Here is a 23,570-nt window from a genome sequence, read left to right on the forward strand (position 1 = left end):
TAATTTAACATATATATATACTAAATGATATAGGTTTAATATGTTTCAATATCAGTATTAATTTACACAGACACACACACATGTGATCACAGAAAAAGGTCTCCAGGAATCCACACCCATCTGAGAGGTTGGCTGGGTGAGGAAGAGAAATAAGAAAAGGAAATACTTTTCATTCCCTTATCTCTGTGTTATTTTAAAACCGTTCAAAATAAGCAAATACACGGTTTTAATACTATGGAACATTAAGATGATATCTTTTTAATAAAAAAAAAAACATGGGCAATCTTCTAATGTGTCCTTTACTATTTTTTTTTACTAGCTCTAAAAGCACATAGCTTTAAAGCTTTACTAGCTCTAAAAGCATATAGCTTTAAAGCAATATGCAGACATAAAAGCTCAATTAAAATAATTACATGAAAAATAGCTCTGTGAAAACTGCTTTTTCTGAAGCATTAACAATAGCTTTCGTTTTTACTATTATGAAGCCATAGTGTCACCTGTGCCGATTCTAATTTCAAGAATAAGATCTGAATTATACCTAAATGTCTACTACACCCACCCTCCAAAAATTAAGGAGGACAATTTAAAGCAGTTTAGTCCTGAATTACATTTTAACAAAACAAATATGGGTATTCAAATAATGTGTGCAAGACAGAACACCTTCTAAGATACCAGAGGCAACACTGTGAATAAACCTGCTTCACACTGTTCCTGGAAGCAACAGAACCTGCTCTTTCTCATTTCTATGGTTAACAGGAAAACTGCAGCTCTAAAAGGGCGTCTTCAAAAGACACTTGAGCCTTAAACATACAAGGTCTCAGATGTACACTATGATAAAAAATGATCAGGTTATCATCCTCCCCATCTCAGCCAGAACAGAAGCCTACATAAATGCACTCACTGGGCCCGATAAATCATCAGGCTTTGCAACATGTCACATCAAGGAGCAACAACCGTCTGGACGTGTCACAAGGAGCCACACACTAAATACTTTTCAGAGAGTGGAAAATATTATCCGTACCTGAATATATCCTGCGTCTCTAAATCAATATGGAGTCCATTGATGAACAGTGCTGAATCTCCAGGCTGTAATCCTAAAGCTCCCTTGAAATACTGAAACATTAAAAACTTATTAAGGAACAGGAAGAGAATGTTTAACAAAAACTTCTATGTTTCTAACTTTATTATATGTACAGATGTTGACATCCTCTTATTTACTATAGGAAACCCTAGGCTGGGTTAAGATTTCCTTTCATGCTCTCCCACAGACCATTCTCATCATTTGCTCCACTGCAAGGAAACTATGGGTCTATGTGGCATGCACCCTCCCTTTCTCTCCTTCCAACAATAACTGAAAACTCTGCTATAATGTTGGGGCGCGGGAGGGTGTTAAATAAGCCAAGGGCCAAGAGCCAATTTTCTGTTCTTTCCCTGTGTGTGACGCCAGCCAAGGTTGTGCCAGCAGTTACTAAGAGCTGGGCCTTCTTCATGAAGTCCAGGCGTCTAATCTAAAAGGGTTTCAGGAGTTCCCGTCATGGCTCAGTGGTAATGACCCCAACTAATATCCATGAGGAAGAAGGTTTGATCCCTGGCCTCCCTCAGTGGGTTAAGGATACAGCATTGCCATGAGCTATGGTGTGGGTTGCAGACATGGCTTGGATCTGGCATTGCTGTGGCAGTGGTGGAGGCCAGCAGCTATAGCTCCAATGTAACCCCTGACTGGGCACTCCCATATACCATGAGTGCAACCCTAAAAGATAATTAGATAAATAGATAGAAGATAATTAGATAGATAGATAGGTAGGTAGGTAGGTAGGTAGACAGAAAAAAGGGTTTCAAAGCCCCATACTTCCTTTAAACATCTTCGAACCAAGGCGCGCCAAGAATCTTTGGATAGCTGAGCTCAGGACAGCACCTCCATGCAACCTAGCCTCTGTGAGGCCCTCCAACTGTTGCTCCCTGAAGTGGTGGAGCACACGTAAATGTGCAGCCCCTGCAGCCCACAGACCAGCCTGAGCCTCTGAAAACACCGCTTGATGCCACACTGTAGCTTCTGCTGACTTACAATCTTTCCATTCAATTCCTCTTTCTTTCTAAGGAAACTGGGACTACTGGTCACATATCCAATACCACACAGCAGAGAAGAGAAGAAACGAATCCGATACAAAGGAGAGAACTTTACTCCCCTAACTCTGCCAGGGCTGGGAGAGATGGGCAGGGACCACAGAGTTCCCTTCACTCCCTCACAGTCAGTGGATCAAGAGAAATGAACGATAAGGTCTAGTGCTGCATGGGAAAAACACAAAACAAAACAATGCAGAAGCCATGGCCCTTGCTTCTTTGCCCAGCCGGGATTAAATGACAAGTGACATAAGGGGATAATAGAAAGTTGTGTCGATGAGAGTAAGAATTTGTTTGGTTTTTCATCTTTTTGTCTTTTTAGGGCCACACCGGCAGCATATGGAGGTTCCCAGGCTGGGGGTCCAATCAGAGCTGTAGCCGCCGGCTTATGCCAGAGCCACAGCAATGCGGGATCCGAGCCACATCTGCGACCTACACCATAGCTCATGGCAACACGAGATCCTTAACACACTGAGCAAAGCCAAGGATCAAACCCGAAACCTCATGGTTACTAGTCAGGTTCGTTAACCACTGAGCCACGACAGGAACTCCCAGAATTTCTTACATGGGGGAAACAAGCTCCATATCCACTTGGTCCCAGACTGCACCCAGCATCCTATGACTATAAGATAGACTGACTCCTGCCTGAACACAGCTCCTACCTTATTCTACATCTGGATGCTGGCAAGACAGGTGGGTTTGCTGTGAGAAAATGCATTACACTAAAGAGGTAGCATTTGTGCACATTTTTGTATGTGCTTTATAATTTTTTAAAGCCTGTACTGAAGTATAGTTGATTTATAATTTTGTATTAATTTCTGCTATAGAGCAAAGTGCCTCAGTTATACATACATTATACACGTTCTTTTTCATATTCTTTTCCATTACATCTTATCATAGGGTACTGAATACAATTCCCTGTCCTAATGGTAGGACCTTGCTGATTATTCAATCTGTTTATACTTGAATTCAGGAAGTACCAACATAAAGCTTACATAATTTATGGAGTTCCTGCCATGGCTCAGTGGTTAACGAGTCAGACTAAGAACCACAAGGTTGCAGGTTCGCTCCCTGGCCTCGCTGAGTGGGTTAAGGATCCAGCATTGCCATGAGCTGTGGTGTAGGTCGCAGACGCGGCTCGGATCTGGCTTTGCTGTGGCTCTGGCGTAGGCCTGCGGCTACAGTTCCAATTAGACCCCTAGCCTGTGAACCTCCATGTGCCGTGGGTGCGTCCCTAGAAAAAGACAAAATAATAATAATAATAATAATAATAATTTAATGGGGGAAGGGGCCTAAAATTAAGAGAATATTTGATAATATTTGAATAAAATAATATTCATTTATTGTGAATATTGAAAATTAAGTAAATAAAAACTATCAGTGACTGAAATAACTTCAGTTTAGTAAATATTTGAGATCTGTTTGATTTACTTATTCCTCAAATCTATTGAATTAACTAATACACAGAAAGATTAAGAAAATCTGGGGTAAAGAACAGATTGAACACAAGCATTTCTTCTTTTTTCCCTCCTGAAACTCTCTTGAAATGTGAGTCTTTTAAGAAGGGAAGGAACTCTCTTCAAATTATAAATCCACAAGGAAAGAGAGAACAGGAAAGAAAAAGGACAACTAATTCTGAAAGCTGGAAAGGGGAGGTGTGAATAGCAAATGTCTCAGCAATGCTGGGACAGCCGAACGTGAATGTGTTCTTGTGGGAAAGCCCATAAGAAACCCAAGTTACCCAGTGGAACAATCCTGAAAGGCTCAGAATTGGCAGCAAAAAGAGCAGGTACATGAGCGGGTAATTATTAGGCAAAAATGAATTCTGATAGAAAGCCTTTTTAAGATAAGAGCCCCCACACTCCCCTGCTGATTTTATACAGGCAGGTAACTGCTGTCACAATTCCCTCTAATCCAAAAAAAAAAAAAAAAAAAAAAAGGAGGCTCATTCCCTGAAAAAAGTAAAACAGAAAATCTGGGAACTATATGAAATGAAACATAGTATAGTTGATTTATAATTTTGTATTAATTTCTGCTATAGAGCAAAGTGCCTCAGTTCCCTTCTGAAAAGAGGGGATTCAGCGGAAGTTACCAAATGCTCTGCCCTACTGAGCTAGGACATCTCTGGCAGCCAGATCTCACTCTCTAGGCAGAAGATTAGAAGATCCTTTTCTGGAAACTAAACAACTCAAAAAGGAAAGGTTTAAAGACTCTGTCCCTGGAGTTCCCTAGGAAATGGTCACACTACCTAGCATATAGTCACAAAGCCACACCCTTAGGGCTTCCAATCAGCTTTTTTTTGCTTTTCTAGGGCCGCATATAGAAGTCCCCAAGCTAGGAGTTAAATCTGAGCTACAGCTGCTGGCCTACACCACAGCCAGAGCAACGCCTGATCCCCAGCTCACAGAGTGAGGCCAGGGATCGAATCTGGTTCTTCATAGATACTAGTCAGGTTCATTAACACTGAGCCATAATGGAAAACTCCTCAATCAGCTTTTTATTGCCTCACTCTACAATATGACCAGTCAGCTAGAGATCACCAGACATCTAAGGAAAGCCTTTAACATTAGAGACAAGAGACAAAGAGTTCCCTGGTAGCCTAGTGGTTAAAGATCTGGCATTGTCACTGCTATGGCTCAGGTCACTGCTGTAGCACAGATTCGATCCTTGGCCTGGGAACTTCCAAATGCTGCAAGCAAAGCCAAACGAAACTAAGTCAAAGAACTCCCTCTAAGGCCACTGTGACTATATCGCACAAATCTGGAGTTCCCTGGTGGCCTAAGCAGTTAAGGACCTGGCATTGTCACTGTTGGGGCCCGGGGTTCAATCTCTGGTCCAGGAACTTCTGATGCCTTTGGCACACCCAAGAGAAGAAAAAAAAAGATAAGAGACCAAAACAAAAAGAGAGGCAACTTAAAAGGAAATAGACTAGGCAGAGAAAACACAGATGTAAACCACTCACATCTTCAGAAAGATAAGAGAACACCATAAAAAGAAGAATCCAGGAATTACAATAATCATTGTAAATCAAAAATTCGATAACTAAAGAAAAAAAAAATCTCAACAAAAATTTCTGAAAATTCTTCCCAGAAAGTTTGAAAATAAAAGACAAAAGAACTGGAAAACAGTTTTGAAATAAAAGTTTTGAATTAGGCCAAACTAGCCTAGAAGGCATAACATCTTAAGACTAAATAAATAGGAGTTCTAGAAAAAAGCAGAAAAGAGAAACCAGGAGTTCCCATCGTGGCGCAGTGGAAACGAATCCAACTAGGAACACAAGGTTTCAGGTTCAATCCGTGGCCTCACTCAGTGGGTTAAGGATCCGGCAATGCCATGAGTTGTGGTGTAGGTTCTGGCATAGGCCGGCAGCTGCAACTCTGATGCGACCTCTAGCCTGGGAACCTCCATATGCCACAGGCACAGCCCTAAAAAGACAAAAATAAATAAATAGATAGATAGATAGATAGATAGATAAAGAGAGAGAAACCAAATGGAAAAAACACAAATAATTCTAGAAAATTTCCCAAAACTAAAGGAAATGAGGCGCTCCCTGGTGGCTCAACAGGTTAAGGATCCAGCGGGTTAAAGACTTCCAACCTAGAATTCTATATACAGGCAAATAAAAAACAGAAATGGAAAGCTGATTTCTCAGAGTCTGAAATTTATCTTGCATGCAACTTTTCTCAGGAAGCATGATTTGCTGCACCAAAATAAGGGAGTAAGCAAAAACTTGGAATTCAAGAAATAGGAGATCCAACAAAAAAGGTTAAAGGAAAGTCACAGGATGACTGATAGGCACCAGACATAAAGAACCACTCCATAGTGGCAGAATAAATTATGACATAAAATTATGACAAGAATATACGGATGGTAGAGAGATGGAGAAAGTGGAATACTAGATGATAGGAAGATGGGGAGAAGCAGTGGAATAAATTCAAACTTCATCCTTGTAAGAGAAGGCCAATATACAAGATCTAAAACTGAGAAAGTACCAATTTAAGCTTGCTAAAACTCTGGAGATAAATATCAAAAGAATCAACTAAATGGAGTTCTTGTGGCACAGCGGAAATGAATCCAACTAGGAACCATGAGGTTGTGGGTTCAATCCCTGGCCTCGCTCAGTGGGTTAAGGATCTGGCATTGCCATGAGCTATCATATAGGCTGAAGATGCGGCTCAGATCCTATGTGGCTGTGGCTGTGGCCGGCAGCTGTAAGCTCTGATTCAGCCCCTAACCTGGGAACCTCCATGTACCGCAAAAAAGACAAAAGACAAAAAAAAAAAAAAAAAAAAAAAAAAAACATCAACTGAAGAGTTCCCTGGTGGCTCAGCAGATTAAGATTCCAGCATTGTCACTGCTGTGACTCAGGTTGCTTCTGCTGCACAGGTTCTATCACTGGCTGAGGAACTTCCACATGCTGCAAGCACAGCCAAAAAAAAAAAGAATCAACCAGGAGTTGAAAGCAGGTGCTTCTGGGAAGGGGGACACAGAGGGAGTGAGATATGTTCAGAGGATGCTGTTTTTCTAAAGAAACTGGTAGCACCATGATGCTCTGAATTATACTCATATTCAACTTTGATTAAAAACCGGAAGTATACTGTGTGAATGTAATTGTGTTTAAATATATGTATTTCATTCTGTAAAAAAAATTTTTAAAAAAAGGAAGTATAAAAAAGATTACAGAAATGAATCAAAATACCATCATCTTTGAAAAAAGAATTATTGAATGTCACTACTTTAACTCTGATTCCCATATCTTTAAAACTATAATACAGAACAGAAAGGCTACTGTCTTCCACTGGTTTATACCTTCTGATTCTCTTCCACTTCGGTTCTAAGTTCTGAACTCACAGCTGTTTTTGTAATTGCTCTAAGGAAATAAAAACATTATCAGTGCTTGGTTTAGTATTTGATATAAACATCTTCAATTACCCTATATTTAAGTATGAAACAACACATTGTTCAATAAATTACAAAAAACTAAATGGAGAAAGCCTTAAATCTTTACAATGATGAATACATTTCTCTTCTTAGATTTGTATAATTTCATTATCACAAGGTAAAAAACCAAGGAAAAGCAATGGTAGTAAGTTACATTTTAATGTTTAGTCAAACATATGTAACACTATTTCTTTATATGATCTCTACAGCTCACAGGAAAATGTTAAACAAATTAAGACAGTAGACTGCTCATCCCATTTACCACTTGTGGTGGAGGCAGAAATCTTACACAATTATCTTCAACAGCATGCTTGACTCTATGAGAATGTTGACAAGTCCTATCTGAGAAGTATTTTCCTAGACTAATCAAATAAATTTATTTACAAAACACCTCATATGAGACGTCAAAACAGCTCATGCAGCAACTCAAGAAAAAGACTGACAATCATTTAAGTTTCTAAAAATGTGGCTTTTAAAACGAGTTTTAAAACAAGTATGTATGTGGCAGTTCCCATCATGGCTCAGTGGAAACAAATCTGACTAGCATAGCATTCCTGAGGACGCAGGTTCGATCCCTGGCCTCCCTCAGTGGGTTAAGGATCTGGCATTGCCATGAGCTGTGGTGTAGGTCACAGGTGTGGCTTGGACCCCACATTGCTGTGGCTGTGGTGTACACCTGCAGCTACAGCTCCAATTCAACCCCTAGCCTGGGAACTTCCACATGCCACAGGTAAGGCCCTAAAGATTTAAAAAAAAAAAAAAAAAAAAAAAAAAAATTATGTATAGGATGTGAAGAATCATCATAGAATTGAAAGCAAGAGCAGAAAACCTGCATTCAAAATCTTAACCAGTCACTATGAACAAATCAGCCTCTATAATTCACTTTCTTCATCAGGAATGAGCAAGATGACATATACGAAACCTCAGGAAGAAGAACACCAGAGTCTGTACCAGATCCAGATTAATTATGTCTACATACATTAAATATTGTTAATTCATCCAATCCTAAAAGGTAGGTATTTCTATTTTTGTTTTAAAGAGAGGTCGTTTATTTGCAAAGTCCACAAAACTAGCAAGAGGCAGTGCCAGGAATACAACCCAGACTGGTGTATTCAACCACACAAAATAGGGCTTGTCGCCTCCTCAGAAAAACGGTGCCACTAGCAATACAGTGCTGGCAGTAGAACTTTAATTTTCTAAGCACTTTCATATTTTAATGGCTTCATTTTACAAATAAAGATAATTAGGTATCATGTTAAAAGAAGAATGTCTCAAAGCATTATTATTCCATGTTACCTGGCCTTGGTAGGAAAATTCTGACTAAGATCCTTCATAATCACCAGAGCTAACTCAATAGGAGCAGCCAAGATCCGGGCAGCAGTCTGGAAACTTAGATCTGCAACAATGTTAAATATAAAGTGTATTAATGTAAAGCAATGAGAAACAGGAAAAAATATAATTTCCTACTCTTTTCTTGGTAATTAAGAATGGTAACAGTTCCCATTGTGGCTCAATGGGTTAAGAACCCAACGCAACATCTGTGAGGATGAGGATTTAATCCGTGGCCTCAATCAGTGGGTTAAGGATCTGGTGTGGCTACAAGCTATGTCATAGGTCACAGATAGGGCTCAGATCTGGTGTTCCCATAGCTGTGGCGTAGGCTGGCAGGTGCAGCTCCAATTTAACCCCTAGCCTGGGAACTTCAACATACCTCAGGTGTGGCCATAAAAAGGAAAACAAAAAAGGATTCCCTACCATGCCTCCATTTCAGAGAGTGTCCATGGTTTAAGTTCGGGTTTTAGTCACTTCTTAGGCCCCTAGAGTGTTTACTGAAGCCATTCCTTGATCTGCCCGCATAAACTAATACATTTAGCACAGGGTAAATCCATCCCACATCCTTTTCCTCCTTCTGAATTTACAAAATATCACAAAGTACACAAAAGACTTTATTTAGTAAATTATGTTGAGGGAAAACCCTTGATATATAGTTCTTTGGAACAGAAATACACATACACATCCTGCCATCAAACTGTTAAAAAATGCATATACATAAAGACATAAAGATTGAGACAAATTTGCTTTTAGTATTACAATTTGTAGCATCTGGTCACATAGAGAAAAATCTGGCACTCATCTATAAAAGTATATTACTCTGGAGTTCCCGTCGTGGTGCAGTGGTTAACGAATCCGACTAGGAACCATGAGGTTTCGGGTTCAATCCCTGGCCTAGCTCAGTGGGTTAAGGATCTGGCATTGCTGTGAGCTGTGATGTAGGCCGCAGATGTGGCTCGGATCCCATACTGCTGTGGCTCTGGCATAGGCTGGCGGCTACAGCTCTGATTAGACCCCTAGCCTGGGAACCTCCATATGCCAATGGAGGTGGCCCTAGAAAAGGCAAAAAGACAAAAAAAAAAAAAAAAAAAAAAAAAAGTATATTACTCTGTATAGTGTTATTTGTCCATAAAAGGACTTCCTTTCTTTTCTGATAAATCATAATTATGTTATCCTTAAAAGCTGTGAATAAATATAATTAAATTCAAATTGTGGTTTAATACCATAAAATTTAGAATGATTCCTCTATGGGATTTTTGCTTTTGCTGCACCCATAGCATGTGGAAATTCCTGGATCAAGGATTAAACCTGCACCACAGCAGTGACAATACCAGGTCCTTAACCACTAGGCCATCAAGGAACTTCTCCTTTGTGTTTTTATTACCTTGCAACTGCCAGACTTTTAAAGGTGCCATTTCATTGGTGCTCTCAACAAGATGCTTTCTAAGTTCTTTCAACTGACCCTTCAGGTCTGGGTGCAGGTCTCTGGAAGAAACATAAAGTCAATCCTTTTCACATGAAAAACACGCTTTTCTTCCTCAAAGCACATTTAGAAGTTGTCATGACTTTCCCCTCTTAGTAATAAGAAAATTCCTACAATATAAGAAAAAAAATTAAAGTATAGTTACTGTTCTTAAAAAAATGAGTTAATATAGAAAAGTATAAGTTAATTTAAAAACCATAAAACTTACAGATTAAAAGATGAATTACTACAATAGTGATTCTCTATGTTGAAGGAGGGAGAGAAGTGGGACTAGGAGTAGGGAACAGAGGGGAATTCAACTCTATCTGCTGTGTTTTACTTACCTTGTTTCTTTTTTTCATTCTTTAAGTAAAAAAAGGCATTATATTGGGAAAAAGAAAACTTGATAAATAGTTCTCTGGTACAGAAAAGCAAGTATGACAGCACCAATCAATTCGGGGGGAAGGGGGAGGCGCTGAGTGCATGGGTATATTTTTCTCCATCCTTTCCTGAATCTTTTTAATTTCTCAAAATAAAATTGGAAATACCTTGCTGCCAGTCCCAAAATGAATTTCTTTCAGCTACATGCTCATAAATCCTTTAGTTACATGGATATAATTCAAGCTAACCAAGATTAATGGGTTTTGTTTAGATTTTGAAATATAGTGCACTCTACTTAGAGTTTTTCAGAGGCAAAGATACATTATTTAGATCAGACAGACAGACAGAAAAAAGTGATTCTCTTTTTATAGACTAGAAACTCAAAATTTCTTAAATGCGGAGTTCCCATTGTGGTGCAGTGGAAATGAATCTGACTAGTATCCATGAGGATGCGGATTCGATCTCTGGCCTTGCTCAGTGGGTTAAGGATCTGGCTTTGCTGCGAGCTGCAGTGTAAGTCACAGACAAGGCTCAGATTCCACATTGCTGTGGCTGTGGCCGGCAGCTGTAGCTCCAATTCCACCCCTAACCTGAGAACTTCCATATACCATGGGTGCAGCCATAAAAAGCAAAAAAAAAAAAAAAATCTTAAATGCAACATGCATAAAGTAAATATCTACTCATATCTTCCCTTTCCAACCAACCCATTCTACTTACTACAAATTCTTCATGATAAAAATATCTTAAAATGGGCCAATTACTTTAGATAGCTAAATAACGATTCTGAATGTCCAAAAAGGAAAATATCTTCAATATTCTACATAATACCTTTGTGCTATAAATACATGAGATGCTATTCAAAAAGCAAACATATAAGACATGAATATGAAAAGGGATTCTAGAAACCCGGGTCCAATAAAAATGAAACCTGGTTGCATATTAATGAGGTCATCACTGGTGTTCAACACAAAGACATGCATATTTATTTGCACAGGATGAACTCAACGTGTGCACAGAAATTCAACATGAATGAAGTCATCTCTGCTAACCCATCAGTCTAGTTAAGTCATTTCACTCAGCCAAATGATAAAGCTAAAGTATATGAAACTGCACCTACACATACAATTTCGATTTAAAAAACAAACAAACAAAAAAAAGCATACCATAGATGCCCTAAATAAGATTTCCCTATAAAGCCAATTTTAGGGCTCTGACCATTTATCAAGTTATATCAGAAATAACTGCAACGTTTAAAATAACAGCTAAGAACACTTTCCAGCTATAAAATTCAGTGATACTTTCATAAAAGTTATGGAATTTTCTTCAAACCATTTTCTATTCCTTTTCTTGAAAAGCAAATTCTAATAAAATGTATTTCTTTTTTTTTATAAAATGTATTTCAATTGGACATGCATAAAATCTACCACACCTCCAACTATACTTCTTTTGCAATTTTCAAACTATTTAGCATAAGTAAATAGCTATAAATACAACACTATAAATCAACTATACCTCAATAAAATAAATGGTTTTTGGTTTGGGGGGGGGGTTGCTTTTCAGGGCTGCACTCACGGCATAGGAGGTTCCCAGGCTAAGGGTCAAATTGGAGCTACAGCTGCTGGTCTACACCACAGCCAAAGCAACGCCAGATCCTTAACCCACTAAGTGAGGCCAGGGATCGAACCTGCATCCTCATGGATACTAGTCAGATTCGTTTCCACTGCACACCACGAAGGGAACTCCAAAATAAATGTTATTTTAAAAAGAAACAAAAACAAACCAAAAAATAGCTATGACCTCTCTGACTTAAAATACATTTAATTTTCTCAGGAAAAGATTGCATAAGACAATTAAATTTCTCCTATTATGTAAACCAAAAAAGTCATGTAACTTTATGCCATCAACTCCAAGGCCCAGAAAAGGAAATCAATTTAAGCCATAAGCAGTCAGTCAAAGTATCAGGTAAGAATAATGCCTCAGAATTAATAGCAATCATAAGGTGTACTACAAACGAAGTGGTCATCTCTTCATATCAGATTACATATATAAAGTACTACTGGGAAATCTCTAACTCTGACAACAATGAGAAAGATGACGTTTATAATATAAGAAGCCTGGAGGTTTAAAGAGAATGAGACTGTTTCCTAAAAGAATATACATACCTTAATTTTCCAAAGAGAAATCCCTGAACTTCATCAATAGGATCATTTTCACCAATCACTGTGGTGTTAACTTCAGTTCCTACAAAGGCACAGCAAAAACATGTCTAATCACTCAGATTAGAAATAAAAATACTTACTTCATAAAATCTGAAAAATGTAAAAAAAACTTAGAAACACTGAAATTATAACAATAACATTTAAAATGTTGAATACCTCAGCTAACACTTTTGTAGTCATTAACAAACAGAATAAATGTGTTTTTGATATATCCTGTGTTCCTGGATAGAGTAAAAATGTATTATTCCTTAAACTTTAGAAATTTTTATATTTAAATATTTCAAAATACCTTAAAATTGTGAATGACAGATTTTTCAATACCAAAATTCTGAAGAATCTGCAACTAGGTAACTTAATCCTAAATATAATTATTGAGAACAGAATGATGATATACTAAGCTACCTTCCATGTACTAAAACCAATCATTTTTACCTTTAAAACAAGCTCAAAAGACATACAAAGATTATGCATAAAACCTGTTGAAATAATCAATTCAAAACCCTAGAACTTTACAATAGGAAGTATCCACAGTCACTGCTCCAAGCACAGAAAATAATTAAAAAAACATAAAATTGTTTATTATAAACATAAAATTGTTTAAGATTTCACACCGGGTCACAAATTAATCACTATTCATGAACTACTTACCATCAGTAACAATAGCTACTACTTACTGAACTTTTTTGTGCAAAAAGATCTGTTAAATTCTTTATCTATACATTATTTTCTCCTCACAAATACTTTAAGAGGCATATATCATTATCTGTCTCTACAGAGGAAAAAATTAGGACCTAAAGAATTTGTCACCCAACTCAGACGTAACAGAAGCAGGATTCAAACACAGTTCTTCATACTCCTAAATCTATTCTTTCTCATTAAGGAAAGAAATTCTCCTTTAACTCATATTTAAAGAAAACACTCTGGTCTTAATTTACAAATTCACCTTTCACCTGAGTATCATCCTTGGCCTTGTACTCAGTGCTCTTAATGGCCAACTCCACACCATAGCCAGAGAGGTAAACAGGCTCCTTCCTGGGATTCTGCAAGCAGAGCAAGTATTCCACATCACCAGAGAGCTCCCCATGCCATTGTTACCGCCTAGCCCCAAATGCATCACCATTACGTGACACCACCACGTTAATGTCACTGAGCCATCACTCAGGGTTGTGTACTCAAAGTGTGCTTAAACTTTCCTGGAAATCAGACTGTGCATCCTGCCATAAGTGCGAGAACAGGAATTCCAAAGAAAAAGCAAAACCAGATGAAGGGACAACTAAAAGGGCAAATGTACCCAAACCATGGGAAGTGGAAAATGCAAAAAAAGAAGTTCCAGAATCTACACAGTGTTGAACACTAGTGAGGTTTCAAATCCAGAAATACTTTATTGAGAACATGTGTGTAAACGTGTATGTGCACATTTTCTAATTCAATTTAAATGTCTTCAGGCACGGTTTGGTCTTACCAAATGTCATAGGTTTACTGTCATCCTGAATGAGGATGGCCCTTTAATACCAGCCAACAGAACACTGGGCAGGGATGTCAAAAACAGGATATTGATAAATTTGTTTCTGCTCATATAAATTTTCATTTAAAATTTTTATTTTAATTTTGCGTGGATTTAATATCCGATATTTACTGAGCTTAATATGACATAGAAACTTTAAAGGCTAACAATCTTACCTACAAATATTTTAAGTGCTTGGAGTTCCCGTGGTGGCGCAGCAGAATCAAATCTGACTAGGAACCATGAGGTTGTGGGTTTGATCCCTGGTCTTGCTCAGTGTGTTAAGGATCCGGCACTGCCATGAGCTGTGGTGTAGGTCGCAGACATAGCTCGGATCTGATGTTGCTGGGGCTGTGGTGTAGGCCAACAGCTGTACCTCCAATTAGACCCCTGGCCTGGGAACCTCCATATGCCACTGATGCAGCCCTATAAAGCAAAAAATAAATAAATAAACATATAAATATTTTAAGTGCTAAATGCATCACAAGGTTTTAAAAGATTAATTTTAAATCAATTCTGCCTGATTTTACCTATTTTAAAATCTTCCCTCTTCCATCAAATGAAAAGATTCCAAAAAGAAAAATAAAAGTTTAGAAAGATACCAAATTCAAGAATCAGTTCCAGGGAATTCTCTTTGTGGCTCAGTGGAAACAAATCTGACCAGCATCCATGAGGACACAGGTTCGATCCCTGGCCTCTCTCAGTGGTTTAAGGATCTGGCATTACCATGAGCTGTGATGTAGGTCAGCAGCTACACCTCTGATTTGACCCCTATCCTGGGAACGTCCATATGCTATGGGTGTGGCCCTAAAAAATACAAAGGAAAAAAAAGGATCAGTTCCACAGTATGATGACCATACTAAATCTGGACCAAATTAAGTATAATTTACATGGTTCATTTTGAAATAGAATGTAGGAGTTCCCGTCATTGCACAGCAGAAATGAATGTGACTAGGAACCATGAGGTTGCGGGTTTGATCCCTGGCCTTGCTCAGTGGGTTAAGGATCCAGCGTTGCCATGAGCTGTGGTGTAGGTTGCAGATGCGGCTCAGATCTGGAGCTGCTGTGGCTATGGAGTAGACTGGCAGCTGCAGCTCTAATTCAACCCCTAGCCTGGGAACCCCCATATGCCACAAGTGCAGCCCCCACCCCCCAAAAAAAAGATTTGATGAAAGAACTACACTTCTCAAAAAAAGTACTTCAAATCATTTTATAAAGGGGGAAATTATTAGCTTAAGTGCTAAGGTTATGCTGATATTGATACTTAAAACAGTTTTTAAAAAGTCAATTACTTACAGGTATATAATGCCTGAATATGTAGTTGATTTTGCCTGCATTGCTTTTTGATGTAAGTTGTCGGTGGAAATTATAAAATTCCTCAGAGCCAATCTCAGAGTAGAAAATAACCACTGAGCTTTCAGGATTAGACGAGGGATATCTGTGATCTCCTTTAAACAATAAAGGTTTGGGTCTGAAAATAAATATCAAAGGCTTAAAATTGTTAAGTAAATTTTTAAACACTAAAAACAGTATAAAATGTAGCTATAGCAATGATAATTTAAGCAAAAATTATAAGCATCGTAATATAAAAAGCAACACAATCTTTCAGTTAGTAAGAATACTATGAGTCTTATTTGTTCCTAATTAAAAATAATAAATGTGGGATTCCCTGGTAGCACAGTGGATTAAGGATCTGGCATTGTCACTACTGTGGCATGTGTTTAATCCCTGGCCTGGGAACTTCCCCATGCCGTGAATGTAGCCCAAAAGAAAAATAATAATAATAAATGTACATTATAGAAATACTAACTGGAGTTCCCATCGTGGCCCAGAGGAAACGAATCTGACTAGGAATCATGAGGTTGTGGGTTTGATCCCTGGCCTTGCTCAGTGGGTTAAGGATCTAGCGTTGCCATGAGCTGTGGGTTAGGTCCATGAGCTGTGGCTTAGGTCATAGACACAGCTCAGATCTGGCGTTGCTGTGGCCTAGGCCAGCAGCTATAGCTCTGATTAGACCCCTAGCCTGGGAACCTCCATGTGCTGTGAGTGTGGCCCCTCCCCCCCAAAAAAAGCGGAAAAAAAAAAAAAAATGATTAACTATAAAATGTAGATTTTGACCAATAATTGTTACCAATTCCTGTGGGTCAGGGACAAGGGGGAACCAGAAAAAGGACATACATCCAGACCTCACAGTACTAAAACTTTAGTAAATTATTCTACCATATAAACAGAATTATCTTTTTGTCTGAAAACCTAAGTGCAAATAATGCAAAAAAGCAAAGGATAACTTTAAGCATATAATTTCCCATTTACAGCATCTCCTTCTCCAGAATTTTTACGACTATAATCATCCTACTAATGGATCTAACATTTCAGTTTTCTTCATAAATTTTAAAACATCCCCCTCAGAAAAATTCCTCAGAGAATGGCATCAAGATATTAATAGGTCTTAATGCATAGACGTTATGACCTACCATCCCTCTTAAGGAGGTACACTTACATGTACTAAGTGGAAGATGCCTCTTATAAAAATAAACATATCTACCTACCAGTATAAATTTATAACCACAGAAAAAAGTATAAAAGGATACATGCCAAACCATTAAAAATAGTTAAACCACCTCTCCGAAGGAGGGTTATCACTCTGTTTTAAATTTATAAAGGTTATTGTTATAACAAATTTAACCAAGAATTTTAAAGTTTATCAATTTTGTTTTCCCCAAGGGAGCACCACTTTGCCAGGCAGCCATTATCCAATGTACACACCCCACCCCCAAGATGCCCAAGTGCTCACTGCATTTTCTGGTTATCACCTGAGGAGGAAGCATTCATACCATTTGGTGGGCAGACGACAAGTGCTAACAGATAATCTCGCTAAAAAAGAATTCCCCCACCTGAAACACCTCTGGCACTCCAGGTAGAGCAGAGTTAACACCAGAGAGAGACCACTGTTCTTCCATTTGTAAGAGCATGAGAGGAAGCCCACAGGGGTTACTGCCCTGGCCAGACAGCAAGAAGTACCTCTTACATTTGTCCACCACAGGAAACTTACCTTTAAGCAAATGACCCAGCCCATCAATTAACAAATTAATATTCAAATTAAGCGTGCAATTATCTTAAATAGTCTCCCTTGCCTGAAACTAATACTATCCTGAGAGATCATTACCACTAATATCATCACTTCAGGCACTGGCTTTAACACACATAATATTCTTTACTAAGCTGATAACAAAGCCTATGTAATCTCTCTGATACAGTCATTACTAAATAACCAATTATGGTTAAACACTCTTATTAATTAATTACTCTTACTATCTCTATTTCAAAACAAGGTGAAGAAAGAAAGGTTATATAATTTGCCTAAATTCACAAAACTATGTTAAGTGATGGAGCTGGAATTTAAATCTAGACAATCTGGCTCTAGAATCCATATTCTAAACCACTATACATACCTAGGGATTACCAAACCCATTACAAAAATCAGAAGGTGGACTTGGTATAGAAGAAAGCACAGTGAATGCATGACATTTAAATAAACACACAATCTACCTTTCAGAGGCTGTTAGCAGAAGAGTCTCAAGGGTATCAAAATCACAACTCCTCTTGCCATGCACCGAAAAAAAGGAATTACACCCTTCAGGTGGAGGTTCATCAGCTGCTATCTGCCATTCAAGACAAGACATTTTTTAAAATCATTTCTAACCAAAGGTAAGATAAATACATGGATATTCTAAACAGGTAATAAAATAATAATAAAACATCAATAAAAGGAAACATTGGCGTTTCCGTCATGGCTCAGTGGTTAACGAACCTGACTAGCATCCATGAGGATGTGGGTTCAATCCCTGGCCTCGCTCAGTGGGTTAAGGATCTGGCGTGGCCGAGAGCTGTGGTGTAGTCTGCAGACACAGCTTGGATCCCGAGTTGCTGTGACTGTGGCATAGGCTGGCAGCTACACCTCCAATTCGACCCCTAGCCTGGGAACCTCCATATGCCACAGGTGCAGCCCTAAAAAAGACAAAAATAAATAAATAAATAAATAAACATGAAAATAAAAGGAAACATTAACATCTACTGAACACCCATTATGTGACAGGAAGTAAAAGTTCTATATTTCACTGCTTTCTTTGTAATATTTCATCTAGTTCCTCCCATGAGGTAGATATTATTATTATCCCCACAACAGAACTTTAAAATTATATCTCAGAAGATATCAGAAGATATCCAGGGAATACAGTATGTACCTTCCAGAAAGCTAAGCCTACAAGTATCAATTGTTAAGTGCCAAAGTATGACAGTGAAGTCCTAATTAAGTATAATATGCAGATTAATGTGAATCCCTACCCTGAATGAGAAAGTATGACACTGAATCCAAAGAAACAAGGGAGCCTAAAAAAAAGGAGTATAGACAGAAAGGTAAAATGATCCAAGGAGCACTACCAGATATTCAAAGCAAAAGCTGAATGAGACACAGGGTATGTTCAGAGTCAAATGCACAGTGAAACAAGTCCACCCGTGTTGTTAATGAGGCACACTAGGCACACTAGAAGCATGAGTGTAAAGAGATGGGAAAGGAAAAAGACATAAGGACAAACACTGGTGATGCTGCTGATGTCATTTACATAATACCTTCACATTAAATGTCCTTTTCTATAGATGGCACACAAATAACCAAGAAAAGGGGGGAGAAAATGGAAGGCTTGCTATGAAAAAAATAATATTAAAACTTATCATTATACTCATTTATTTGGTAAAATATTACAAAATGTACATGCTTGAGTTTGTAAGAAGAAAGAATAGTACAATAAACCCCCAAGTACCCATGACACAGCTTCAATAATTATTGATTCAGAGTCAATCTTATTTCTTCCACCTGTCTACCACACCCCACTGGATCATTTCAACACTAATTCCAATTAACATTTTATCTCACTTATAATGTTTCAGTATAACTCAATAAAATATAAGTTTAATATCATACAATTATCACACTTTTAAAAAGCAATTTTGTATAGACGGCCACTGATGGCACAGTTTTTCAGTCTCCCCAAGTTCCCTCATAAAAACAAAGCAAAAACAAAACCAAAATTAATGGCCCACATTTATGACAAAACTAGGTGGAAGGAAATCCCCATCACACAAAACATAAACAAGACCCACAGCAATCAGAATCCATGGAAGTAGAGGGAAACAGCGGAGATTCTGATGATCCTGAGAACAAGAAAATCCCACAATAGCCAAGAGGTTTTCACTGGAAAGTATGGTAGATCAATGGGTATTGCTCCATCTAGTATCAAGTGGTTAGGAGAGGCCCATGTAAAAGTTAGGGCAGTTGGGCCACTCTGAAGGCTCTTAACTCACAAGCTAGGACTCCCTTCTAGGAAAGGGCCCCACACTAAGGTGAACATTTGAGGGTAGAATACAACCCAAGTAGGACAGAGATATAAGACAACGAAAGAGCAGGCCCAAATAAAAGTGCAAGAGGGGGAGTTCCCGCTGTGCCACAATGGGATTAGCAGCATCTCTGCAACACCAGGACACGAGTTCGATCCCCAGCCCAGCACAGTGGGTTAAAGGATCAAGAGTAGCTGCAGCTGTGGCATAGGCTGCAACTGCGGCTCAGATCCCTGGCCCCGGACCTACTCCATATGTCACAAGGCAGCCAAAAAAGAAAAAGAAAAACGGAAAAATGACAGAGCGAGTCACCACTTTACAAGCCCCAAGAACAAATGGATTAAGTATATAGCAGCAATGGCTGCTAAATCAAAAATGAAGAAGAAGATGTAACGAGGTGCCTCCTAATGGATGAAAAGCACACTACCAACAGATTTGCCAAAGGGCTGAAACACAATTCTAACCAAGCCTCTGGAAACAGCCACCAATTTGCAGGAACAGGGGACAGTGGAATAAGTTGAAATGCCATCATGATGGTGAGACCAACAAAATGTAAACTGTGAAAAAATTTACAGGACAAACAGTGTTAAGTTATTCATCAGAAAAGAAAGGGATGGAGGGAAAACCTATAAATTAAAAGACACTCCCTCACCCCCCCCAAAAAAATATAACAAAACTTTTTAAACTGGGAAAAACTAATCTTTATTGTATGGACATGCACTCTTGGACAATGAAATGATTTTAAAAATAACAATAAAAGCAAATGATTCAATATAATAAAGTGGTTCTTTTTGAGGACAAAAGTCAGCTGTGATGGGGACAGAGCGCAAGAAGGGCTTCTGAGGTACCCAGCTAAGTTAAATTTCTGAACCTTGGAGTTCCCATTGTGGCTCAGCGGTTAATGAACCTGACTAGGAAACATGAGGTTTTGGGTTTGATCCCTGGCCTTGCTCAGTGGGTTGGGGATCTGGCGTTGTGGTGTAGGTCGCAGACGTGGCTCAGATCCCGCATTGCTGTGGCTCTGGCATAGGCTGGCGGCTCCGATTAGACCCCTAGCCTGGGAACCTCCATACACCGTGGGAGTGGCCCTAGAAAAGGCAAAAAGACAAAAAAAAAAAAAAAAAAAAAATTCTGAACCTGGGTGAAAATTACAGAAGTGTTCATAATAATTCATTATACTATATATTTCTTGAGCCATTTTCTATACCTGTTTTATTTCAGAATTTTAAAAAATAGTTTTAAAATTAACATTTCTTATATACCAAACAGTGTACACACAGCTTTAATTCCCTTGTTCCCTATTTTTTTATAAGTTTATTCACTTTAAAATCCAGTTAGACCCACACATTGCATTAAATTGACACATTTTCTAACTTTCTCTTGAAGTTCCTCCTCCCCTCTTTTCCTATTAACTTATTTGTTGACAAAAAATCAGATCAATTTACTACAAAGTTTCCCACATTCTAGCTTATTCTGACTGCATCCCTTACCCCTGTGATATGGCTTCACATTTCCTATCTGCCATATTTTCTGTGAACTGCTTTTAGATCTAGAGGCTGTGATCAGACTCAGGGTTTGACAAAGGTGCATCTCCTCTTTCCTCAGCTGTGTTATAAAAATGAAGTCTGGTAGTCAGCTGTTTGTGTGGCTATTCATTTTTTATTCCTTAAATGAAAACAAGTGCAATTTTTTTATAATATATTATTTGAAGATTTAATATCATCACCTTTGGTTATTATTTATAAATAAACTGCAAATCCTAAAAAATTTCAGGTTGAGAAGGCATAGTTCTATAACACAATGCCAGGACAACTGCAATATATGAAATCATGTTATACAACCCCTAAAAAATACTGTCACATGCAAGCACTGAACACACCTGCTGGAAAGCTTGGATGGTAGCTGAGTAGGAGCGAAGAGACAGACAAAATTTCAACAAATTCTGCTGTAGTGGTGACAAAAACTGAAATGCAGCTTCCAATATTGCATGATAATAGGCATAATCAGTACCTGTCAAGGAAGAACATTAACAAAATAGTTATACACGACTAGAGGTATCCAAGTAAGATAGTTCATAAAGTATAAAGTCACGTGTTACAAAAGTACCTGGTCACAGAAAGTCACCACTACACTGTCTTGCACTGCTGTCAAGTGCTCAGAGCTCCTTGGAGGACATCATGAAACTGGACTTCCCCTTCTCCTTTCCTTTGTTCACCCTATTCCCTCTCCCTGGACTACAATTTTCCTACTTACCTGGATGACTAAGGAAGAATTCTTTTTTTTTTTTTTTTTTTTTTTTTTTGTCTTTTTGCCTTTTCTAGGGCCGCTCCCGCAGCATATGGAGGTTCCCAGGTTAGGGGTCTAATTGAAGCTGTAGCCACAGGCCTACGCCAGAGCCTCAGCCACTCGGGATCCAAGCCGCATCTGCAACCTACACCACAGCTCATGGCAACACCGGATCCTCAACCCACTGAGCAAGGCCAGGGATCAAACCCGCAACCTCATGGTTCCTAGTCGGGGTCGTTAACCACTGCGCCACGACAGGAACTCCTAAGGAAGAATTCAATTGTGACATCACCTATTCCAGAGAGGCACCTCCCAATCCCTACCCTATGCTTCATGGGACCAACTTCTTCTCTCCTTTGCTCCCATAATACTTTCTCACTTCCCTCTTTCACTTATCACATCATTTACTTATTCACTTAACTACCTCTCCCCTAATAGTCTCGGAGCCCCCACAGGCAGAAATTACAACTTGTCTTTGTATCCCCAGTGCCTGGCACATGTTTTCTATTCAAACAACCCAATAAGGCCAAGCAGTGTGTGAGGAAGTAAGCACAAGGTATTAAAGGAAATTGAGAAAACTGGAGTTTGGGGAAAGGCATTAAAACAAACAATTGGAGGCAGTTCCCACCGTGGCTCAGCGGAAGCAAATCTTACTAGTATCCATGAGGATGTGAGTTCAACCCCTGGCCTTTCTTAGTAGGTAGGGAATCCAGCGTTGCTGTGACATGGCTGGGATCCTGTGTTGCTTTGGCTGTGGCACAGTCCAGTGTCTATAGCTCCAATTCGCCCCCTAGCATGAGAACTTTCATATGCCACGGGTGTGACCCTAAAAAGCAAAAAAATAAAAGAAATTTTAAAATTGGAAATTATCTGAGGGGAAAAAACACACACATACTGGTATGAAAAAATCCCCAGGGTATATTAAATGAAAAGCACAAGGTACAAAACAAGTATACTGAATGCTATTTTTTTCTTACTCTTAGAAAGAATAATAAGAATGCATACTTAAGTAATTGCTGTAGGAATTCCCATCGTGGTGGCACAGCGGTTAACGAATCTGACTAGGAACCATGAGATTACGGGTTCGATCCCTGGCCTTGCTCAGTGGGTTAAGGATCCTGTGTTGCCGTAAGCTGTGGTGGTCGCAGACGCGGCTCGGATCCCGAGTTGCTGTGGCTGTGGCATAGGCCAGTGGCTACAGCTCCAATTAGACCCCTAGCCTGGGAATCTCCATATGCCGCGGGAGCGGCCCTAGAAAAGACAAAAAAAGAAAGTATTTGTTGTAAAAAAGGAAAAAAACACTGAAGAACAAATTATTTTAAATGGTTATAAAAAGCAGGAGAGAAAAAGAAAGAGGGAACAAGATTTTTCTGTGTACAATATTTATACAGCTTTGACTTTTAAATCACTATTATCTATTACAAAAAATTTTTAAGAAAAATATTTAACATTTAAAAAAGCCAAATATAAGCCTAGTGGTTAAGGATACAGCATTGGTACTGCTGTGACTCAGGTCACTACCGTGGTGTGAGTCTGATCCCTGGTCCAGGAAATTCTACATGCCACAAGTACAGAACTCCCCCCACCCCCCCAAGAAAAAGCAAAATAAAGGGTTTGATATGGCATTAGCACCTTCTAAGTAGAAAAAGAGATCAGAAAGAAATATCTTAAAATGCTTTCAGAATGTTAATGGTCACCACCTTTGGGTGGTGGGACTGTGAATAATATTTCAAATGATATTTTTCAAGAATTCACACTCCCCTAATTTTACCGAGGAACACATCAGCATTTATATTGAAGTAATTTCATTTTAAATGTCAGAGTTCAAGTTTGATTATAAAACCTACTTTGATAAATTTGTTTTATGAAATCATAAACTGATTTTTTTGCTAATTCAAACAATTCTAGTTGACTCTAAATAATGTAACTA

The 23,570-nt window shown here is 38.6% G+C and overlaps 1 protein-coding gene across 4 annotated transcripts in view; it reads right to left on the reverse strand.

The window, feature by feature from the left end:
• The window catches only part of UGGT1 (UDP-glucose glycoprotein glucosyltransferase 1), a 123,221-nt gene that overhangs the window by 87,780 nt on the left and 11,871 nt on the right, over positions 1 to 23,570 (reverse strand). For all 4 annotated transcript variants that reach the window (XM_021075942.2, XM_021075941.2, XM_084998507.1 and 1 more), the window contains 9 exons: positions 21,234 to 21,364; positions 17,510 to 17,622; positions 15,257 to 15,431; positions 13,400 to 13,496; positions 12,400 to 12,478; positions 9,779 to 9,879; positions 8,359 to 8,458; positions 6,931 to 6,991; positions 1,022 to 1,113 (listed from right to left, as the gene is read on the reverse strand). In XM_021075942.2, the coding sequence (XP_020931601.1) occupies positions 1,022 to 1,113; positions 6,931 to 6,991; positions 8,359 to 8,458; positions 9,779 to 9,879; positions 12,400 to 12,478; positions 13,400 to 13,496; positions 15,257 to 15,431; positions 17,510 to 17,622; positions 21,234 to 21,364 (949 nt within the window). The remainder of the gene's footprint in view (positions 1 to 1,021; positions 1,114 to 6,930; positions 6,992 to 8,358; positions 8,459 to 9,778; positions 9,880 to 12,399; positions 12,479 to 13,399; positions 13,497 to 15,256; positions 15,432 to 17,509; positions 17,623 to 21,233; positions 21,365 to 23,570) is intronic.

The sequence above is a fragment of the Sus scrofa genome, chromosome 15 (genome assembly GCF_054392235.1).
Source record: "Sus scrofa isolate SSC_HxYL_T2T_F1_AM1 chromosome 15, Sscrofa_HxYL_maternal_Yorkshire_Landrace_v2.0, whole genome shotgun sequence".
NCBI classification, from domain to species: Eukaryota; Metazoa; Chordata; class Mammalia; order Artiodactyla; family Suidae; genus Sus; species Sus scrofa.